General features: G+C 39.4%; 3 protein-coding genes across 3 annotated transcripts; 1 reads left to right on the top strand and 2 right to left on the bottom strand.

Moving 5' to 3' along the window:
* Positions 1 to 3,083: 3,083 nt before the first annotated feature.
* Positions 3,084 to 9,169, bottom strand: LOC129235533 (programmed cell death protein 10). The gene is made up of 5 exons (XM_054869424.1): positions 8,905 to 9,169; positions 8,541 to 8,718; positions 8,342 to 8,474; positions 8,101 to 8,265; positions 3,084 to 3,698 (listed from the first exon to the last, which is right to left on the bottom strand). The coding sequence occupies exons 1-5, from the start codon at positions 8,974 to 8,976 to the stop codon at positions 3,614 to 3,616; spliced, it is 633 nt and encodes a 210-aa protein (XP_054725399.1). The 5' UTR covers positions 8,977 to 9,169; the 3' UTR covers positions 3,084 to 3,613.
* Positions 9,170 to 10,133: 964 nt separating this feature from the next.
* On the top strand, positions 10,134 to 14,086 carry LOC129252992 (cullin-5). The gene is made up of 7 exons (XM_054891202.1): positions 10,134 to 10,314; positions 10,395 to 11,669; positions 11,725 to 11,957; positions 12,032 to 12,152; positions 12,219 to 12,576; positions 12,726 to 12,904; positions 12,973 to 14,086. Exons 1-7 carry the CDS (start codon positions 10,306 to 10,308, stop codon positions 13,258 to 13,260), a joined length of 2,463 nt encoding a protein of 820 aa, XP_054747177.1. The 5' UTR covers positions 10,134 to 10,305; the 3' UTR covers positions 13,261 to 14,086.
* Positions 14,087 to 16,228: 2,142 nt separating this feature from the next.
* On the bottom strand, positions 16,229 to 20,376 carry LOC129253011 (NAD-dependent protein deacetylase Sirt7). The gene is made up of 2 exons (XM_054891223.1): positions 19,595 to 20,376; positions 16,229 to 19,354 (listed from the first exon to the last, which is right to left on the bottom strand). The coding sequence occupies exons 1-2, from the start codon at positions 19,799 to 19,801 to the stop codon at positions 16,763 to 16,765; spliced, it is 2,799 nt and encodes a 932-aa protein (XP_054747198.1). The 5' UTR covers positions 19,802 to 20,376; the 3' UTR covers positions 16,229 to 16,762.
* Positions 20,377 to 21,689: the final 1,313 nt, after the last annotated feature.

Consider the following 21,689-nt stretch of genomic DNA (forward strand, 5'->3'; position numbering starts at 1 on the left):
GCTCCAAATTATAAGCTCACCCCAAGAATTCTATTTGTTTATTTTAAATATAATAACATTTGTCTTATACTCTTTTAGTTCTATAGATTTTACTTTTCTTAATAATTAAGTTTCATGAAATGTGTGCATATTTCTGGATATTTTTCATTACAAGTTTAATTATTAAAAACATAAATTGTTAGCCCCCCAAATCTCTTGGTGCTCCTTGGCTCGACCAATTCAAATTTCAATTTCAAAGTATTATTAATCCAATAGACAATTTGTGGGCATATTTAAAAAAAAGTTGCAAAAGAACACTCAAAAGGTCGAGCAAAGCTCAAAACCATTATTTTCAAAGAATGACATGACTTTAATATAATATTTAAAAATTGATTAATTTTATGAGAAGCAGAATACAAGCTGTTATAGATGCTAGGCGTAGTCATACAAAGTACTGATTCATCCTTATTTTTTTTACTGCCTATGAACTACATTTTTTTAGCATCAACTTGTCAATTCCGTCGGAGCCAAGGACTTTGAAAGGTTTTGCTTTGTAAATGACTACCTGCACCTCACCGCTCGAGAAAGCATGCTTGGACCTATCGACCGGCGGATGCAAAATGATTTCCTGGCTAAAAAAGCTCGCGCATCTACTCGGGACCAACGATATACGCCCACCAAAGTGATTGCCAAACTGTCGTTGTGCTTCGTCGATAGGAACCCTACGGTGGACCAGAGCTTACTCACGCCAGAGTTGAAGTTGCAGGTCTTCAAATGCTCGTTTGCTGGAACGACTGCTTGGCTTGGGAATTTCGGACGTATGCCCGAATACTTCCAATTGGGATGAAACGAGCCCCAGCAGCGAGGATCACCTTGCGGAATGCGAGTTCGGATAATGTTGCTGGGATGAGCTTCGATGAACCGTAGAGGTTTTATTTGAATTACGTGAGACAGATTCTGTGGTGGCCAAGGGCGCCTGTTGGCGGGAAAAACGTGTGGCCAAAAGTCGTGTGGACCACTCTACTAATGTGTATTACCGCCTGAGCAGGTCTTAATATGGCACCGCCCGCAGGGTTTCAGCGCACTAGACTAGGGCTCGTTTCCACGACAGTCGGTTCTACGTTACCGAAACGACCCGGATTTATATCCGGCCAAGGACTGTCACTCCAGCAGCATTCACCGTATGTAAGTATGGGGAATGTTTATGCTGCTACAACAACAACAGGGCTAGTTTACTGAGGCGGCAGCCCTTGGTCGGGGAAAAACCCTAGTCATTCCGCTACATCTGCCACGGGAATGTAGGTAGTAGAAGACAGAACCTGATTCGAGTTTGTTTAGAATTTTATGTGTTCTCAAAATCATCAAACTTTTTTTCGGAGTTTTTGTAAATAAAATTAGTTTTTTCAACATATTACCTCATTAAATTTTCCAACACAGTACCTCAAAATGTCCAAGGGTCTTCTACGATCCCTATAGCCACAACGGTGCAACATATCCATTCCCACTCTTTTTCTCCAACTTACCATTCTACGCCCTGATTTTCGTGTGAATCTCAGACAGCAGCATACACTTTTTTTTTGTTTGGTTACTCACATTATACTGAAATGATCAGTACCAAAAAAATATCAATTTGACATTTAAACTACCAAATCGCGGGAAAAATAACAAAGCACCTGCTCCAGTACTTCATCTTATATAGATTCGCCTTGCTTTAAAACCTTTATAACACATTTGCTGAAAAATCCTGGCCCTAACAAAGAAAACCTTTTTTTTTTGCTCAAAATTAGTTGTATTTATCAAGAACAACGCAATCATTCCAGCGCCACTCTAACATTTCATTACCACTTTTGTAGAACGATTTATCTTTTGGCTCAAAATAGACCTCAGTTTCTGCGATAACCTCTTCATTTGAGCGAAATTTCTAACAGGCATTTTTTTTAGGTCTGTGAACAGCGAATCGTCACTGCGAGCGAAATCTGGTGAATCTGGTATTTCCCTTCTCAAGATAATCGATGAATATTACACCACGCACATCTCAAAATACCGAGGCCGATTGTTGTGCTTTCGGGCGCTTTGGACGAGGTACACTGGTTGCTGTCCACTCACATGACGATCGTTTTGATTCCGGAGTGAAGTCATAGATCCATGTTTCATCCATTGTCACATATCGATCCAAAAAATCCGGTTTATTACGTTTAAACATGGCCAAACACTACTCAGAATCATGAAGAGGTTCTTGTTTTTGGCCAACAGTGAGCAAACGCGGAACTCAATATGGACAGAGCTTTCTCATAGTCAAATGCTCATGCAATATAAAGCCAACATGTTCTTTTGAGATCTTTACGATGTCAGCTAAGTCACGCAACTTCGCTTTTCGATCATTCAAAACTATTTTGTGAATTTTTTTGATGTTTTCTGAAGTTACCGCGTCATGTGAACGTCCACGGCATTGTGCAACATTTGAGGTCAGCATCAACCATCGTTTTATTGGTGTTTCGGATGGTGCGGAGTCTCCATAATACTTTTCAAGCCATTGCTTCGCTTGAGCGGTATTTTTTCGAATCAGGAAGCAGTGTAAAATTACGAAATTATTTTTGATCCATTGTTTTGAAAATAACGAAAGTAGCACAATAACTCACGAGCTAATGAAAAGAATATCATGAAATTTTTACAGCTACCTTTTTTAGGTTAGTACTAACTGAAAACAAGGTGAATGCAATGCATTTCAGCCCATGTGCTAACATTTCACTAAAAACAGCAGCCAAATTTGGGCACTTCTTCACTTCTTTTTAAACAAAGTTTTTCATTTTAATTCATACCCAAAAAATTAAAAACAGCTAAATCAAATTTATTTTCCAATATTTTTTTCCAGTTTCAAATACTTTCCCGTTTTCATCAGTTTTGGAATTGAAAAGTGTCAATGTTAGGCAATAATACATAAATATATTATAATTAAATAATTATGTACAATAGTTGAGACTGTGTCACCTTATTTATTTGTACATGAACGCATTAAAGAGGAATCGCGCTCGTCCGCAACTCTAAGCCGCCATTTTTTTGTTTATCATAACTTTAACTTAACATAAATTTTGCGAAACACAACATTATTTACTATAGCACATATCCTTTATTCTCTTTTACAAACGGATTCTGGAACGAAATACATTTCTTCTAGCAAAATATTAATTAGTTAGTTTTCGTGTATATATTTTTAAAAACCCTTCATCGAACAGTTTTCATAAGTACCTTTCCTCGAAATTATAATACTAAGTAATAGCTTTTGTGTTCGACTTTCTCTTCACCGTTTTATTTTTTTTTTTTTTTTTTTTTTACTAAATTTAGTTTCAGTTAAGGTTATAATGCTTAAACACTTCACGCAGATATATCTTTTCACTGCAGTCACAGTTTTATTTCCTTTCTAACTGTGCTAGTGTTTTGAAACGTATTCATTCATTTTCTTCAGATTGTTAATATTATTATTTTTTGTTTTTTATTGAGTTTCTACAATATATTTATTTATATTCATTATTATCTTAATTGTGTAATATGTTTGGATTTATTTAAATGAACTACTTTAAATGTTTTTTTGTTTTAAATAAAGATCAAATGCCACTAAATTGTGTGTATTAATTTTCTACTCGCATTTGCTTTTTACAGTCAGCATTATTTGATTAGTTTGTCGTATCAGATAAAGTGCACTTATGAATACTGCATTCGATCTAAAATGAAGAAAAGAAAATCAATTTAAGTTATCTATTTTCAACCAAGTATACGCGAATGCTGCGGGAGTCGAAAGGGCCTACGATTCCAGAATGAAGTTTTGTCGAAATGATCGGGTATGTTCGAATATCAAATGAGCTACATATAAAAGCAAGTAATTAAAACAAAACGCAAGAATAAGAAACCACTCGAACTGAAATTTGAAGCATTTAATTGTCTATGGGCATTTATAATTTCGAGTATTAACCCGAATATCCCCAACCTTGAAATCCAATGAAGCATATTCTTCGCAACAAATGTTAATGAATGATTTAAGACCTGCGGAACATTTATGAGCATTTCCACATTGACAGAAAATGGAACAAGAAGCGCGCAAAGCTTTCGCTGACTTAAAACGCTGAGCTATAACATAACCTCGCCAACCGTTAAAGTGTTTGATCGGTGTTGCTGGGACACTGATCGGTGTTGAATGGACCAAATGGAGGAGTTGGCATCTTTCGAAGTTTATACTTATCACCAGATAGTACAAGAGAACCGGACTACTGGAGGACTACTGTGCATTCCCACGACAGTCGGTTCTAGAAGGTTCCTAACCGGAATGACCCGGATTTAATTTCGGCCAAGGACTGCCACTTCAGCAGCTTTTACCGGTTTTGTATGGGAAATGTTTATGCTGCTACAACAACAACTGTAGAACTTTGCTTATTTTTGCCAAATACTAATTTTAGATTTGTTTTGAAATTTACTGTGATTAAGTTGAAGTTGGAGGATGGTTCCATGTGTAGAAGTCCACGCAAGTGGGGAAAGTTACTGATCGCCATTCACTTGGGAATGGCCAGGACGATTCTTCTGCATATGGTTCAAGCAGCTCACAACGGCCGGGATTAGCCCACGTATCCTCTGGGTAGCTTCCGAACACCCGTTCGGGAGTGAGCTAAAGTGAGAAGGCGAAACATTCCAGGATAGCTGGTTGTGCGTTGGGTTTGGGACCAAACACTTAAACCCCCCCCCAATGAAAACTTTAAAAAAGCCTCGGATGAGACCTCCCTATACTGATGACGACCCCCGCAAACGAACTAAGGACTATGATTTGAGGGCATGCACCTGGAATGTCCGGCCCCTTTTTTTAACATATCGCTAATTTGCGCCCACGCCCCGACGGAAGAGAAGGACGATGCGACCAAAGATTCTTTCTATGAGCGCCTGGAACGTTCCTATGAGCGCTGCCCCCGCCACGACATAAAAATCGTGCTTGGCGACTTCAACGCCAGGGTGGGCAAGGAGGGAATTTTTGGTCCCACAGTCGGAAAATTCAGCCTGCACAACGAAACATCCGGTAACGGACAGAGGCTAATCGACTTCGCCGGGGCCCGAAACATGGTAGTCTGCAGCACCAGATTCCAGCATAAGAAGATTCACCAAGCCACCTAGCTGTCTCCTGATCGAAAAACACGAAACCAGATCGATCATGTTGTGATAGATGGAAGACACGCTTCTAGTGTATTACTCAACATTGACTCGGATCACTACCTTGTTGCAGCCAAACTGCACACACGCCTCTGTGCAGCAAAAAAGGTGCATCTACCTACGCAAAGAATGTTCGACATCGAAAAGCTGCAATCACAACAGACAGCCAGAAGATTCGCCACTCGACTCTCACTCCTGCTCTCAGAGAGTACTGCCCAACAAACCGGCATCCACGAGCAATGGAGCAACATTTCTCGTTCTCTACGTACCGCCGCCGAAGAAGAAATCGGATTCCGGCGAGCCCGAAAAAACAATTGGTACGACGAGGAATGTCATGCTGCCGCAGAAAGAAAAGATGCCGTCTATAGAACCACGCTGCGATCGGGCGCAACGCGAGCCATGTGGGATCGCTACAGAGAGCTGAAAAAGGAAGAGAGACGTATTATCCGAAAGAAGAAACGAGAGGCCGAAATACGTGAGTGCGAAGAGCTTGAGATGCTGGCCAACAGGAACAACGCCCGAAAATTCTACCAGAAAGTTCGGCGGCTTACAGAAGGTTTCAAGACCGGGGCGTTTTCCTGTAAGAACAAAGACGGCGAACTGGTGACTGACGTACAGAGCAATCTTAAATTATGGAGGGAACACTTCTCGAACCTATTAAACAGTGACAGCTGCGCATGTCACCGAGAAAGTGAAGATCCCGATACCCCAATCGTTGACGACGGAATTGTCGTTCCGCTACCCGATCATGACGAGGTGAGAATAGCGATAATGCGGCTAAAGAACAACAAAGCCGCGGGCGCCGACGGACTACCGGGTGAGCTATTCAAACATGGCGGCGAGGAGCTGGTAAGGTGCATGCATCAGCTCCTATGCAAAATATGGTCGGATGAAAGCATGTCTGCCGATTGGAATTTAAGTGTGCTCTGCACAATCCATAAGAAGGGCGATCCTGCAATTTGTGCCAATTACCGCGGGATTAGTCTTCTAAATATCGCCTATAAGGTTCTAGCGAGCGTATTGTGTGAAAGGCTGAAGCCCACCGTCAACCAACTGATTGGACCTTATCAGTGTGGCTTCAGACCTGGAAAGTCTACCATCGACCAAATATTCTCAATACGCCAAATCTTGGAAAAGACCCATGAAAGGAGAATCGACACACACCATCTTTTCGTCGACTTCAAAGCTGCATTCGACAGTACGGAAAGGAGTTACCTGTATGCCGCGATGTCTGAATTTAGTATCCCCGCAAAACTAATACGGCTATGTAAGATGACGTTGCTCAACACCAGCAGCGCCGTCAGAATTGCGAAGAACCTCTCCGAGCCGTTTGATACCAAACGAGGTTTCAGACAGGGTGAATTGCTGTCGTGTGACTTCTTTAACCTGATGTTGGAGAGCATCGTACGAGCCGCAGAACTTAATCGCTCAGGCACAATTTTTTATAAGAGCGTACAATTGTTGGCGTATGCCGATGATATTGACATCATCGGCCTTAACAACCGCGCTGTTAGTTCTGCCTTCTCCAAACTGGATAAAGAGGCAAAGCGAATGGGTCTGGTGGTGAGCGAGGACAAAACGAAGTACCTCCTGTCTTCAAACAAACAGTCGGCGCACTCGCGTATCGCCACCCACGTCACTGTAGACAGTTATAATTTCGAGGTTGTAAAAGACTTCGTCTATTTAGGAACCAGCATTAACACCGATAACAATGTCAGCCTTGAAATCCTACGTAGAATCTCTCTTGCCAACAAGTGCTACTTTGGACTAAGTAGGCAATTGAGTAGTAAAGTCCTCTCTCGACGAACAAAACTAACACTCTACAAGACTCTCATCATGCCCGTCCTAACGTATGGCGCAGAAGCTTGGACGATGACAACATCCGATGAAGCGACGCTTGGAGTGTTCGAGAGAAAGATTCTGCATAAGATTTTTGGACCTTTGCACGTTGGCAACAGCGAATATCGCAGACGATGGAACGATGAGCTGTATGAGCTTTACGACGACATAGACATAGCGCAGCGAATAAAGATCCAGCGGCTACGTTGGCTGGGTCATGTTGTCCGAATGGATACAAACGCTCCGGCTTTGAAAGTATTCGATGCGGTACCAGCTGGTGGTAGCAGAGGAAGAGGGCGGCCTCCACTGCGTTGGAAAGATCAGGTGGAGAAGGACTTGGCTTTACTTGGTGTGTCCAACTGGCGCCGGTTAGCACGAGAAAGAAACGACTGGCGCGCTTTGTTAAACTCGGCCAAAATCGGGTAAGCGGTTATAGCGCCAATTAAGAAGAAGAAGAAGTTCAAAGTACCCATGGATGAATAAAACTGATAACCACAACAAGTAAAATCAAAGCAACTATTCAAAAGCAATCTCTATAGTTCGCACAAGCAATAGCAACAGTTATAAATAGTAAAAAGGGGCACACTTTTTCGCTCAACCAATGTTGTTTTGCCTTTTAACTCATAATATCAAATATTTTTCTTTATAACCTTGTCCACTTCACTTGATCATGGAAGGCCATTAGCTAACTGCGTAAGACAGCGATGACATCATCAATTATTTGAACAATAAGCACCCGCGGGTATAAAATTTATCATAGCATTTGATAAGCATTCACTGTGATATTGGGGCTCAGCAGCGTTAACACTGATAATAAATTACGCTTAATGAAACTTTCTTGATTGTTATTGCTATTATAAATTAATAATTACCATATTTTATGGCAAGCATGAGTTAAAAATGTGTATTCTTCCGTTAGTCTCTCTTCATACAAATTTAAAAGCCTACAAATGCCGTGGAGCGAAAGTTATTTGAAATTTTTTGTTTTTATCATTTAGAAGGTTTACGTATGAAATGGGCAATAGAGCTCACCGCCACTTAATTTACTACTTTTGTGCATATTCAATGATTTTTTTTTTTTTCAAATATACTCACTGTCCCTCTTTAAAATATTCCTTTAGCGTGGTGCTGAACTTTTTGGAGTATTTTACAAATTCCTTTTTACGCTGCTCGACAGCTTGTTTGCCTGTTACACCAGGTATAAAAGATCCAATTTCATTGACCACATCCAATAGTTTTTTTATGGCGCTGGCTATTTCTCTAATTATAAGCAAAATTATGAATAAAGTATATGTATATAATATATCATATGTACATATATGCACATCATACGAACTTTATGGTCTCTAAGAAGGCTTTGCGATCTGTGATCTCATCGGGTATGCGACTGAGTATTACTTTTAGCGCAACAGATTTGCGATTCAGCTCTTGGAATGGTTCTTCGGTCCGAGTAAGACGGTATTCACTCACTGCAAAACATTATTATATATAACAAAGGTTACAAAGGTAATAAAAAAGTTAATATTTAAGCTTACGATCCGCCTCCGCAATATTGCCTTGCAAACGGAGTACTGCCTCGTTTAGATTAACATTCAACTCTGCGCGACGAATGATCGCCGTCACGAGGTCATAGCAAAGCCCTGGATTATTTTGTTCACATTTCATTATGGCCGAACGCAATGACTGTGCTGCGCCCACATCTCGGCGTTCCAACTACAAAAAAAGTTATGAAAACCGCTTAAATTATTTAACATCATTTGTTGTCACATTGAACTTTGGTGCTATCATTTTAGAGATTTTCACAATGGTTCCAGCTCTAAACAGTTGAACCAAAATAGAGGCACCATTTGACAATGTGACACATTCAAATTGCATTTTCACTACAGCGAATTCACAAACCTTGGCAAAAATCGGTCTCAATAATACTGGAAAAATCAGTGAAGATGTTGGTGTATCACCACCCATTGTCATTTTTCAGATAATTTCCGCACTTTGATCGCTTTTACACTGGATTTTTCAAAGTTTTCCAATACTACACTGAGCTACCTTTAATTAGATCGCACAAAATAAAAGTTTCAACACGGAAGAACAAAAATTCACACAAAAATAAAAGCAGCAATAAGAAATACCAATAAAGATAGTAGTCGAATAGAGGAAAAACCGTAAGTGCATGAAATTGTGACGTTCATCTATGCCAAGCAATAAAGATATGACCAAGGCGAATTCACAAAAGGTGGCTTTGCTAGAGCAAGAGCAACATTAGCATGTATTTTTTTTTTTTGTAATATAATAGTTTAGTTGTCAAAATTTCTATGAAAATATTAAGAAACATGTAAGGTAACAACAAAGAAGTATTGCACTTTGATATTCGAACCATAAAAAAGTAAGCTGCTATAGCGAAGTCTACTAATGTGTATTCCCTTGGACATGACCCAGATGCACGAATGATAGAATACAAGATTGCGCCTTCGAAATTCGCTATGACATAATCTCTTCAAATAAGCAAATAAAGAAAGAGACAAAGTCAGCGAAAGCAATGAGAAGTATCAAACACAAAAACGTTTCCACGGCAGTCGGTTCTCTGTTACCGAAACGACCCGGATTTATATCTGGCCAAGGATTGCCACTCCAGCAGCATTCCCCGTATGTAAGTATGGGGAATATTTATGCTGCTACAACAACAACAATCAAACACAAAAATAATTCACAAACAAACCCTTCATCAGCAAAAAACCTATATTTGGTGATATAGTTATAATTCATACTTTCACAACTTAAAACGCCGCACTATCTTGTGTATTATTTTGGTTAATTTAAAAACCACAACATTCACCAAGGCATTCATTGAATATTCCCAAACAAGTAGTTTCTCTTCCATCAGTTGTCAAAATGGCAAAAACTAGAAGTCTGCTGCGCCAACTTTTGTATTCTGGTCACCGTTTTTATACACGTATCAGAAAATTAAAAAAAAATTAGTTTATACTCTCTTCTTCTGTCTAAATGCAGCACTTTTGCACAGCTGACTATAAACAGCAATAAAAATGTCAGCTGGTAGCTGGGTTGCTATCCTCCTATAGATGGCGCTGGTTCTTGCAATTGTCAATTGCATTCGCTTGCACCAGAGAATTTGGCCATACCACCAAGAGAACGTTGAAATATTGTTAAAAGTTCTCTGGCGATTCGTTTATTCTCCGTTTTCTTTCGATCTCTCATTTTCTACACGAATTTGTCAAAATTTGCAGAACAAAAGCGCTTTAAATAAATGTTGAATAAAATAAAGTGCATAGAAAAAATACTAAAATGTTAAAAGTAAGTAGGCCGCGGTCGCCCACAAATCTAATTAGCGTGAACAACTCTCAATATGCTTTAATTTCTTTTCTTCACAAAAGGTTTCTACTGGACAGGGCAAAGGACTACGCTCCTTTGAAGAAGTATGGCCCGAAAAACGCCTAATAGTGCTGAAGTTATTAAATCAGGAAACTGTTTCACAATTAGAATGGCAGGAATTGTTTTATGGGGTGCATTTGGTGTGCCTGTGGGATGAGAAAGGTGCCGCAAAAATATACGACTGCTTGCGAGCAGATATTGTTGAATTTATAGTACATGCTCAACGTAAAGTTCAATCACAACGCGGCGAGCACGCGCTTCTCACTACATACATTATTGAGTGGCGCAAATTCTTCACACAATCCAATTACCTGCCGCTGCCTTTTCGTCAACTGGAGCAGTCACTGCAATTTAAGGTGCTCGCTTCATCTGCGTCAACATCAGCATCCAGTTCCTCTGCAGCCAGCACAAGTGCCAACGCTGCGTCGGTTTCGGCGTCAGGTGGCGCCTCCACATCTGCGGCTGCCGCGGCAGCCTCCTCATCATCGACTTCTGGTGGCAGCAGTAGTAGCAAAAAGAATTCCACTGATGATTCTATTGTACGCAAACTAATGCTTGACTCGTGGAATGAGAATATATTTCGTGATATAAAAGATCGCCTACAGGAATCTGCCATGAAAATTGTGCATGCCGAACGAAATGGAGATGCTTACGACGCACAACTTGTAATTGGGGTGCGTGAAAGCTATGTGAACTTATGTTCGAATCCAGACGACAAACTCCAAATCTACCGCGAAAATTTTGAAGCAGCCTACTTAAAAGCAACTGCAGCTTTCTATCGCCTTAAAACAACGGAACAACAGCAAGCAAATGGTGTGCTAGCTTTTATGAGATATGCGGATGCCAAATTGCGTGAGGAAGAGGCTCGTGCGAAACGTTATCTTGAACCGAGCAGCTACGGTGTGCTCGCACAGACCTGCGTCAAAGTCTTAGTTGGCGATCATATGAATACAATTATTGCCGAGTGTGCAGCGCTCATAAAAGAATACGAAACAGAAAAGTTAAATCTCATGTTCCGACTATTAGATCGTGTACAAGACGGTGTTGAACCAATGTTGCGCGATTTGGAAAGTCACATTGTTACTGCTGGCTTAGCGGATATGCTATCTGCTTCCGATATAATCACACAAGACTCCGAAAAGTATGTGGAGCGGCTACTCGAGCTATTCAATAAATTCAGTTCATTGGTGAAATACGCCTTCAACGATGATCCACGCTTTTTGACGGCGCGTGACAAGGCTTTCAAAACTGTGGTGAATGACACGAGTGTATTTAAGGTAAGTTTCAAAACATTTTATTACTATTAATTAAAATATTGTATTTGGATAACAGTTAGAACTACCCACTGGCCTAACAAACCGCGGTGTCAAGTCCATCGCCCCGGAGAGCAAATGTCCTGAACTTTTAGCCAACTATTGTGACATGCTGCTGCGACGCACGCCGTTAAGTAAGAAACTGACTAGCGAACAAATCGACGCGCGATTACGGGATGTGCTACTCGTGCTGAAATATGTTAACAATAAGGATGTATTTATGCGCTACCACAAGGTGCATTTGACAAGAAGGTGAGAGCGAATTAAGATTAAATATATCTGAATACCCTAAAACATATGCTCATATACGAATCACTACCTTTCAGGCTAATACTTAGTACCAGCGCAGATAGTGAGAAGGAAGAAGATATTGTGGAATGGCTACGCGAGGCTGGTATGCCAGCTGATTACGTGAACCGCTTAGGGCGTATGTTCCAAGACATTAAGGTAAATGATAAGGCATATTAACTAATAAGGAAAACATTAAGAAAACTGCATTATTGCCTTTTGCAGCTCAGCGAAGATTTAAATACTCAATTCCGCAATTGCACTGGACGTCACGATGCTATTAATATAAAAATACTCAATGCCGGTGCCTGGGCACGTTGTTCTGAACGTGTTTCGGTGAGTTTGCCACTAGAATTGGAGGATTACATTCCAGATGTGGAGGAATTTTATAAGAAAAACTTTTGCGGTCGCAAATTGCAATGGTATCATCATATGAGCAATGGTACAATAACCTTTGTAAATAATTTCGGTCGTTACGACTTGGATGTAACCACTTTTCAAATGGCTGTGCTATTTGCATGGAATCAGCGGCCGCATGATAAAATCTCCTACGAGAATCTGCGTTTAGCGACCGAGTTGCCAGGTGAGCGTACATGTGTATGTAGAAATTATGATAAATCTTATCAGTAGCAACAAAAAGCTGTTTTGTAGATTTACTTCAGTTTGTATTAATTTTTTTATTTTCTTTTCTACGTATTTTCCCAACCTTTTAATCACTTCCCCCCACAATAGATCCCGAACTCAGACGCACGCTCTGGTCGTTAGTGGCATTTCCAAAGCTGAAAAAGCAAATTTTACTCATGGAACCCTCAACGATGACAACTCCAAAAGACTTTTCAGAAAATACTTTATTTAGTGTCAATCAGGAATTTGCTGTGGTGAAAAATGGCAAATCACAACGAAGAGGAAAGGTGCGTATATAATATGAAATTTTACTTTATTTAGCTTATGCTCTAATATTTGATACCCCTTTATGCAGATGAATATGATTGGCCGCTTGCAACTGAGTACCGAACGATCCCAACAGGAGGACAATCAATCGATTGTGCAATTGCGTATTTTGCGCACCCAAGAGGCCATTATCAAAATTATGAAAATGCGCAAACGCTTGAATAATGCAACATTGCAGGCCGAATTGATCGATATACTTAAGAATATGTTCTTGCCATCAAAGAAAATGATTAAGGAGCAACTAGAATGGCTAATCGAGCACAAGTATATGCGTCGTGATGATGATGATATCAATACATTTATTTATGTGGCTTAAAAGGTACATGCGTGTGTAGCTGAGCGGCTAGCTGGCAGCAAGCAAAAGATACGAGTGAGATAAATTGAATAACTTCTGCAAACTCTCCAACTCCTTTTTTACTATAATTCAGTAAATTAAATTTTAGTTTTTAAGTTAAATGAAGCGCTTCGAATACGACGTGTTATTTTTGAACACTCACACACATACCTAAACGCGCTATAAACATGTACTAGTTCGAGATAAATAGGCCTAGCATTACTTCATATACATATAAACAATATTTAATTAATTTTAAAATGTTTATACCCACTGGTTATTAGTTTATGTCTTACAGTTTAAAAACTGAATAGATCGATTCCAATTCCTTAACAAATTTATATATTTTTACTTGATAATTGAAAACCTTCAGTTATCGAGTTGCAAACGTTCTTTTATTTAAAAATTTTTATAGAGTATTTAATTCATCGTTAGCACATGATTGTGCTCTTTTATTTTGATATTTTTAAAATTGAATATTTTATATTGTATTCTAATTCCAATGTGATCATGTTGTCCATTTATTATTATACTTATTTGTGGCTTTTGACAAGGCAACTTTCTTATTTTAATTGCAATGTCGGAAATGGAAAATGTTTAACTGCTACGCACACACAAGCTACATGTTTGTAAATAGATATGTTCGGCGCGAGCACTTGCAAATTTTAAACAGCAATAATTATAAATATTAACTCTTATAGACACATACAAACATATTTTGTTATATGTACATGAATTCATTCATTCATACGAAGTGAACCAGAAATTTAGCTGGAGGTTATGAGCGTAAAGTACTTTGAAATTAAAAGATATATCAGTATAAAATAAGTTTACTATAATAACTATAATATATAAAAAAAAATTACCAGCTTACCTAGAAAGCTTATGCAAATAAAAAATGCAAATTATGGAAACAACTAAGAATTATTTGTTTAAATAGTGAAATAAATAATTGGTGCGTACACTTCTGTTGTTGCTCTCCTATTTGTGGCGGGCGACTTGATGTTGTCCCAGAAATGGAGTGACCTACAGTTTTCGGATGACCCCGAATGGCAAATGGTTTTTATAAGGAGCCTTTTGATGGCAGAAGTACACTCGGAGGTTTGCTGTTGTAGCCGAAGGACGACCGCTATTAGAAAACACCTTTTCTTCATTTTGGTGATTCACGTCGTTTCGAACCTACGCACTACCGGATGGCCGTCACGCACCAATCATTCGGCTATGGCGGACATTTAAATAATGAATGAGAAAGAAATATACAGGAAAGTACATTTGACCTTGAACCAGTATCGTTTTCTGCTCACTTATCGTCCTCAGCTGACTGATTTAATAAATATACCGAAAGTATAAAACAGCTAAAGGTAAACTGGGTTATTCTGATGCATCCTCACCACTAACGGGAAGGACCAGAAGGAACCGAAATGACCCGGATTTATATCCGGCGAAGGGCTGTCACTTCAGCAGCATTCCCCCTATATGTATGGGGAATGTTTATGCTGCTACAACAACAATAACAAGAAGGAACTCATGATGGTCGACTCAACATAGCACGCAGCCAAGGACGGTTAACCTTAAGAAAAATGGGACGTACACCTCTGTTAGGTGTTTGGCCAAGCTCCTCCTCCAATTTGTGGTGTGCGTCTTGATGTTGTTCCACAAATGGAGGCCCTCACAGTTTTCAGACGACCCCAAACAACAAATGTTTTTTTTATGAGGAGATTTTTCATGGCAGAAATACTATGCCGTTGCCTGCCGAACGGTTAACCTTACACACCCTTAAATACGCACCGATCACCAACAAAACGCCAATCACCAAGAAAGCTACTGATGCTAAATATTTCCCTCTTATACATATACAATAACACCGAATTCACTGTGCTCTACATCTTGGCGGCGATCTATGAAACAAAAATCAAAAATATTTTTGGTATGTTTTAGCTTGTTTTCCTGTATGTAATTGACTACGTTTGTTGAACGCTTTGGCAATGGTTGGTTTACAAACAAAAATCGCCATGGTACGTCACGAGAACACCAAATATACGAAGCTGAATAATGGCGGGTCATGTCGTCTGAATGGTTACAAACGCTCCGGTTCTGAAAGTATTCGATGCGGTAGCAGAGGAAGAGGAAGGTTTCTTGAAGACCTTGGAAGAATCAAATGGAGAAGGGCTTGGCTTCACTTGGTGTAACCAACTAACACCGGTTAACACAAGAAAGAAATTACTGACGCGCTTTGTTAAACTCGGGTAGGCGGTTATCGCGCCAATTAAGAAGAAGTCGAATAGCGGACCTTCGAAATGTTCAGCATTTTGTGCATAAACCTTTCTACGGAATTTCGCATGTAGCATCAACCCGTTCGCCTATATTGGAAGCTCTCAACTCTGTTCTCTGCCTACCACACACAATTTTCTAAGAATGGAAATTAAACAAAGTTTTCATCCTTCTAATAGACAGTGGTACTCCTCTTGCTTTCCTTGCCAATTTAGGTTTTTTTAACTTTGATTGCTTTAAGAATCTGTCTGGAGGACAAGGTGGAAGAATCGCTCTGGTGGGGCAAAGGTTTAAAAATCTGGGCTCTCACTTTTTCGCTACATCTGCGGATATTGCGGGTTTAAATATCACACACCTGGTGACTTTCATCAGTAGCTTGAAGCGGTTAATGCGAAGGTAAATCGCCACTGTTGGTCGTCATCCTCTAATCCTTCTTCCTTTCTACCTGTCTGTTTCCCCTTCCTTCTCCTTTCACCTTCCCTTCGCCGTATGGTATCACAACGGACAAATTTTGAATATTTGTGCAAATGGGCCCCTCGCAAAAGCAGCCATTTATCCTAACCTAACCTAGGTTTGTTTAAGAAGGTTTACATAATCGCGCTCTCGAAATAAAGTACCTGGCTATGATATTAATTTGAAACAGTATCCATTATCTCATAAAAATGTTTATACATACATATGAGAGTATTTCCATGTCAGCGTTTATTTTTTCTTTATAATTTATGTTCTTACCATTTTTTATTTAACAAATTTACCAATCTTACATTCTAGCGCGCTGCTTGAGAGATTTTGTCAGCGTCAATTGTACGTAAAGAAAGACAATTACATCTGTATTACAAATATTTTTTTTATGAACGGGCGTATGCCTATGTATCTACTAAGTGTTATGAATCTCGTTCGATAAAAAAATTTCAGTACATTGCATCTTATATTAAAGTTATTAAATACGCTTTTACAAATTTTAATTAAATGCGCAATAATCGAAATAATTTGAAAGATTATCTCTCCACTCCACGAAAAGTAGAATAGATTTTAATAATACACAGAAATGCATCAAAGCTATAAAACTTAAATAGAAATACTTGTACATTTCATCATAGTTAATGAATACTAAAAAGTTTTGTGTGGTTACCAAAAATGGCACTCTGCTGCCTTATATATAGTAAATCACTTGTTCTCATAAAAAACAAAATCAGACTTACGATACAGCGCGTTATTTACGTCGCCTCGCTTTCCTATAGCCCTTGCCGTACCAGCCCGCTTGCGTGCGCGCCAATTTGCGCGGAAAAGTGTTACTTAACTGCATTTGTCGCTTTGCCGTCTCAGCTGCTGCTATATGTGCTAACGAGATATTCTCATCGTAATCATCATCGTCTTGATCGGAATATGAACAGCATTCGCACACTACAAAGCGCCCGTTGCGTGCGCGTTTCTTGTGTTTGCGTTCATTGAGATGCCATTTCCGATAGAATTGACACTCAAATTCGGCATAATTATCAAAGCAGAATTCGCATTCGGCTGCAGCACGATTCATGGAAAATATTGGTATTACTTGATAGTTCCAAATATTCAAATCAGCTGGTGGCGGATACACAATACTATGCAAACCTGAATAAGCGTACTTGACGTCGTACCAGCAGGGCAATTTTCGCAATAGCCAGTAGCGTTGCGCACCATTGTTGCTCCCATTCATTGTCCTCTTTTTTGCCAATTTCAGTATATCCATTTGCGCAACAACATTCTCACAACTCGACTCATCTTCATCGGAATTAACAACATTATCAATGGCCTCCAGCGTTCTATGTGAATCACTGTTGAATGTATCATTTTGGTCAACTTTAGGCTTCACCTCCGCATTGGGTGTCTTTTGAGTCGATAATAAAGTTTGCCTAATGGGCACCAGAGCAGGCATTCCAATGGGAATTTCGGATTTAATCTCGACTATATTTTCAATTTTCACTTCATCAATTTCTGTTTTAAGAGAGTTTAGATTGGTTAAAACATCCTTGCAGTCGTTTGTGTTCGAAGGTATATTTTCGCTGGGCAAATTTGAGCTCAACACTATTTTCGCTCTAGGCTGTATGGGAGTTGACTCCATACTCGGCATTGTTGCAATATAATCGTTAGAAATCATTTCCAATTTAATTTTAGACTCAATCGTCGTAACCGTATCCACAGATGCTGTTAATGGCAGATTTAAATCAGAGAAGGTTTTTAAAGTATAGTTGTTAGACTCAGCTTTTATAGGACTAGTTGCAATAGCTTCTGTCTTAGTGTTCTCCCATTTTAGCTCACTATAAGTTTTCTGCATTTCCTCCTCCTTAATACACTCGACCTTAAGTCGTTTTTCTTCCGGCATGTTCGCACAATGACTTTCAGTTATGTCCATTTGCTCAACCTGCCCCGAAATATTTGTGTAAGGACCACATTCCTCTTTTATACTAATACGTATTCCGTCTGCATTAGGCTTATCCACTCGCTGTTCGCTTTTGATTTTCGTTTCATTTCTTACGCCTTTTCTCGTTACTTCCTTAAAACTGTTGTCGCTCCTTTCGCTTCTACCATCGTCTTCACAACTCTGCGCTTCACTTGCAATTTCCATGCGCGGTATCTTGTATTTCAATTCAAGATTGGTTTTTATGCGCGTACTATTTTTTAAAGGCGTTCGTATCCGTGGTCCTTTGCCTATTGGCAAATCTGCACCACTGTCGCCAGACATAATCGAGTCCAAGGTTTCCTCAGTCGCACTAGTACATGTGTCATGCTCATCTTCGGCTGTCTCAGTATCCTTATCGACATCTTCACCACCGCGCTTTAGCAGAGGCTGTGTTAATGTGTGCAGCTCTTCGGGCATGAGCAGTGAAGCGTGCGAAAAAATTGGATCCTTCTCCTTGGTGTATATCGGCACAGTTATATTGAGTGCACGCATTAACATTTCCATGACGCGATCGCATTTTCCATTAATTTTTATTGCCGCAATACTATCTTTTGGTGTCCATTGCAAATTGACAATACATATCTTTGCACGTTGTTTCGCTGGGCGATCCATTTGCCACAACCATGTGTATTTTTTTAGCACCTTTAAGCTAGATCCCAAACACAATATGACATCGGCTTTCTCCGCATGATGGCAAGCGCCTGCCCAATTTAAAGGCCATTTAAGGTTTCCGCGCTCACCGAAATGCACAATAGTATCATAGAGCGGTTCCGAACAGTGGTGACAAAGGCGATTTGTTTTGTGGCAATAACGCGCCGTAATTTCTGTGGTGTCGAATAGTCGCCAATATACCGCCGGACCGGATTTACAATGTTTACATACCTCCATGTACATGTTACCGTGTATTTCAGATAAAGAAGCTCGCGGTAAGCCGGACCGCAAATGCAGCCCATCGCAGTTTTGCGAAACAACGTAACGTAAAAGTCGGCGTCGATGTAATTCATAGAGTGCCATATGAGTGTATGTGGGATTTGCTGCTGATAAATCATGTTCGCCAATATCTTCGCCTTTCTGCAACAGTGTCCAAATTCCTTTACTGCCACGGTAATCTGGTATTAAAGCGGATGTGCTGATTCCTGCGCCAGTGTAGCAAATCAAGTGCTTCGACTGCGATATTATCGCAGCCAACTCTTCTACTTTTGCTTCGATAACATGCGGTTCGTCTTCCTTTTCAACGATGCGGTCCTTGTAAATTTCAACTCGTTCTTTGCGTTTCTTTATTTGCTTAACAATATCCGGGTTTTTTTCACACAATTGCCGATCTTCTGCTGTCAGCAATGATTCGCATTTTTTGAAGATGTTCGATATCTAAAAAAAAAACATTTTAAAACTAAAACTATATGGCATAAAAGTTATAAAAATAAATAAATAAGTATGTGAAGCACGTAGGCTTTTATCCCCATCACCCCCGCAATCAACTGCACACCTGCTTGCACCGCGTTGTTTCAGGGATGTTTCTCTCTACACGGTGTCATTAGACTCACACCATTAGCACTAGGCGCCCACCCTCGACTCGTAAGTATATTTCAATTAAATTTCGTCAATTACCTTTCGCATTACGTCTTTGCGTCTTCGCTTTTCATTATCACTCTTGGCAGGATTCATTTTGGCCCTTGTTATATATGTTCCCGTTTGTGTCCCATTTTCATTTACTTGCTCTACATCCGTACGCTTATTATCGAAAGCTACAGTTACTCGAGGATTTTGCATCGGTTTATGTGCCTCCAAATTGAGCTCCACCTTCATATTCGCCATATCATCGTCTCCTTCGCCACTACTACACAGTTCTGCCCCACGCCGCAAATTTATAATATTCGCAAGAACTCGTTCAACAACAATTTTTTTTTTTTAATAACTCCAGTGTATCTAGGTACACCACAGAAAATGTGGAAAATGCACGCACAAAACGAAACAATTAAAATGAGCGGCGGTCAGTGCAAAGCGCTATTCATTTAGAAATTATGTAAAAATCAATCGCCTATATGCACAATTTCCCGGATCAAGTACAGTATATCCTAGTAATGTCCGCACGTGTAACAATACTGTTTTCTGCACACATTTACGTTTTTTGTTACTAATACTTTGTAGTCATCGAGAAAAATGTAAACAAACAAACAAACAAACAAGCTCGTAATAATACGAGATGCGCTGACTCTGTTTCTGTCGTTGATTTCGTTGTTCAGTTTATTTGGTTGATTTCGTTGTCGAACGTGCGCGTCGCAACTCTGTCACGTTGTTTTCTTCGTTTCTCCATTTACATATGAGCAGTGATGCCAAAACGAAAAAAAATTTATCTCTTTGTGATAATTTTTAATAAAATTGTGGCAAAAGTGAAAACTAGATTTTTTGCATACTTGATAACAAGAAGCAGGTTTTTTTCCTAGTACAGTACTTGACACGGTGTACAGAAACTAAAGCTGGCGCCTTCCGAAAGCCGCTACTTTATTTTTCGCATATTTGACAACCGGTTGACGTTACCGCTTGAAACAAACAAAAGGAAGAGAAATTACTTATTTGTAATACCTCTAAATGAAAATTCCGTGGCAGAAAGGGACTGTGTTTCTTATGTTTGGTAGTGCTTTCGCTTACTCTTCCTCTTCACAAAATAGTAATTTCTCTTCCTTTTGCTTTTATATATCCTTGGGGCTGGGCATCGCAGATTATTCGGAAGATGCAGTCTTGTATTCTATTATCCTTGGCTACCATCCATAACATTTTGTTACTCTTGCAAAGTCACCTTCTATGAATTTGCCCAGGTGAATGTTGTAATTTTTAAATTTAAAAAATATTGAAGCGCCACAATGTAAATTTTGAAAGCAGGAACAATAATAAAGCCTCCAAATGCAATTTTTTTGCTCCTCCTGCCGATGATGTCGTGGCAAGAAAGTGGGTAGAGTTCTGCCAGCAAGTTAAGCCATTTAACTTAAGATCGAGCGAAACTCACATCAAGTAATTTACGGACAATGATTATCAAAATTTCTCGTTCTTTTTAAACGTGAAGTCAAAAAAAATTTTATGTTTGGTTTTCACAGAAACTTCTCACTCCACCTTTTCACAAACGATTATTTCGCGATTCTACATAAAAAATGCAACTCGGCAGGCAATGGCAAACCTCAGACTGTATTTCTGGCATGCAAAAGCCTCTCATAAAAAACCATTTGCCATTCAGATTCAGCTTAAAACTGTAGGTTTCGCCATTTAAATCACTCTAATATTTTCGCCATTTTGGTTCATCTTTCTGCATGCTGCCAAGGCCATTTAAATTCGCCTTCAAGTCCTTCCATTTTGAGTCCCTACACTTAGTCCCATGTGTAGTCACAAATCTTTGAAATAATTAAATAGCATAAACATAAATATATATATACTTTTCATTCAATCGTAAAAATTCTTCCTTATCGTTAGCAATATTCACGTTTTCTTCCAGCCAATTTATTTTAATTCGCACTTGCGAACCTGCCACGGACTTCCTTCCCCATTTTCTCAATGAATATATTTTGACATTTGGTTTCACTTTGACATGCAACAAGAATGAAAAAGTGAAAATATTTCGTTTCATTCTCCTTTTTTACTTTCATGTGAAACATTTTGACTTTAATTTTAATTTTTTCACAGAACGCGAATCGAAAGTGTAATGAAAACGGGA

The sequence above is a fragment of the Anastrepha obliqua genome, chromosome 1 (assembly GCF_027943255.1).
Source record: "Anastrepha obliqua isolate idAnaObli1 chromosome 1, idAnaObli1_1.0, whole genome shotgun sequence".
Lineage (NCBI taxonomy): Eukaryota > Metazoa > Arthropoda > Insecta > Diptera > Tephritidae > Anastrepha > Anastrepha obliqua.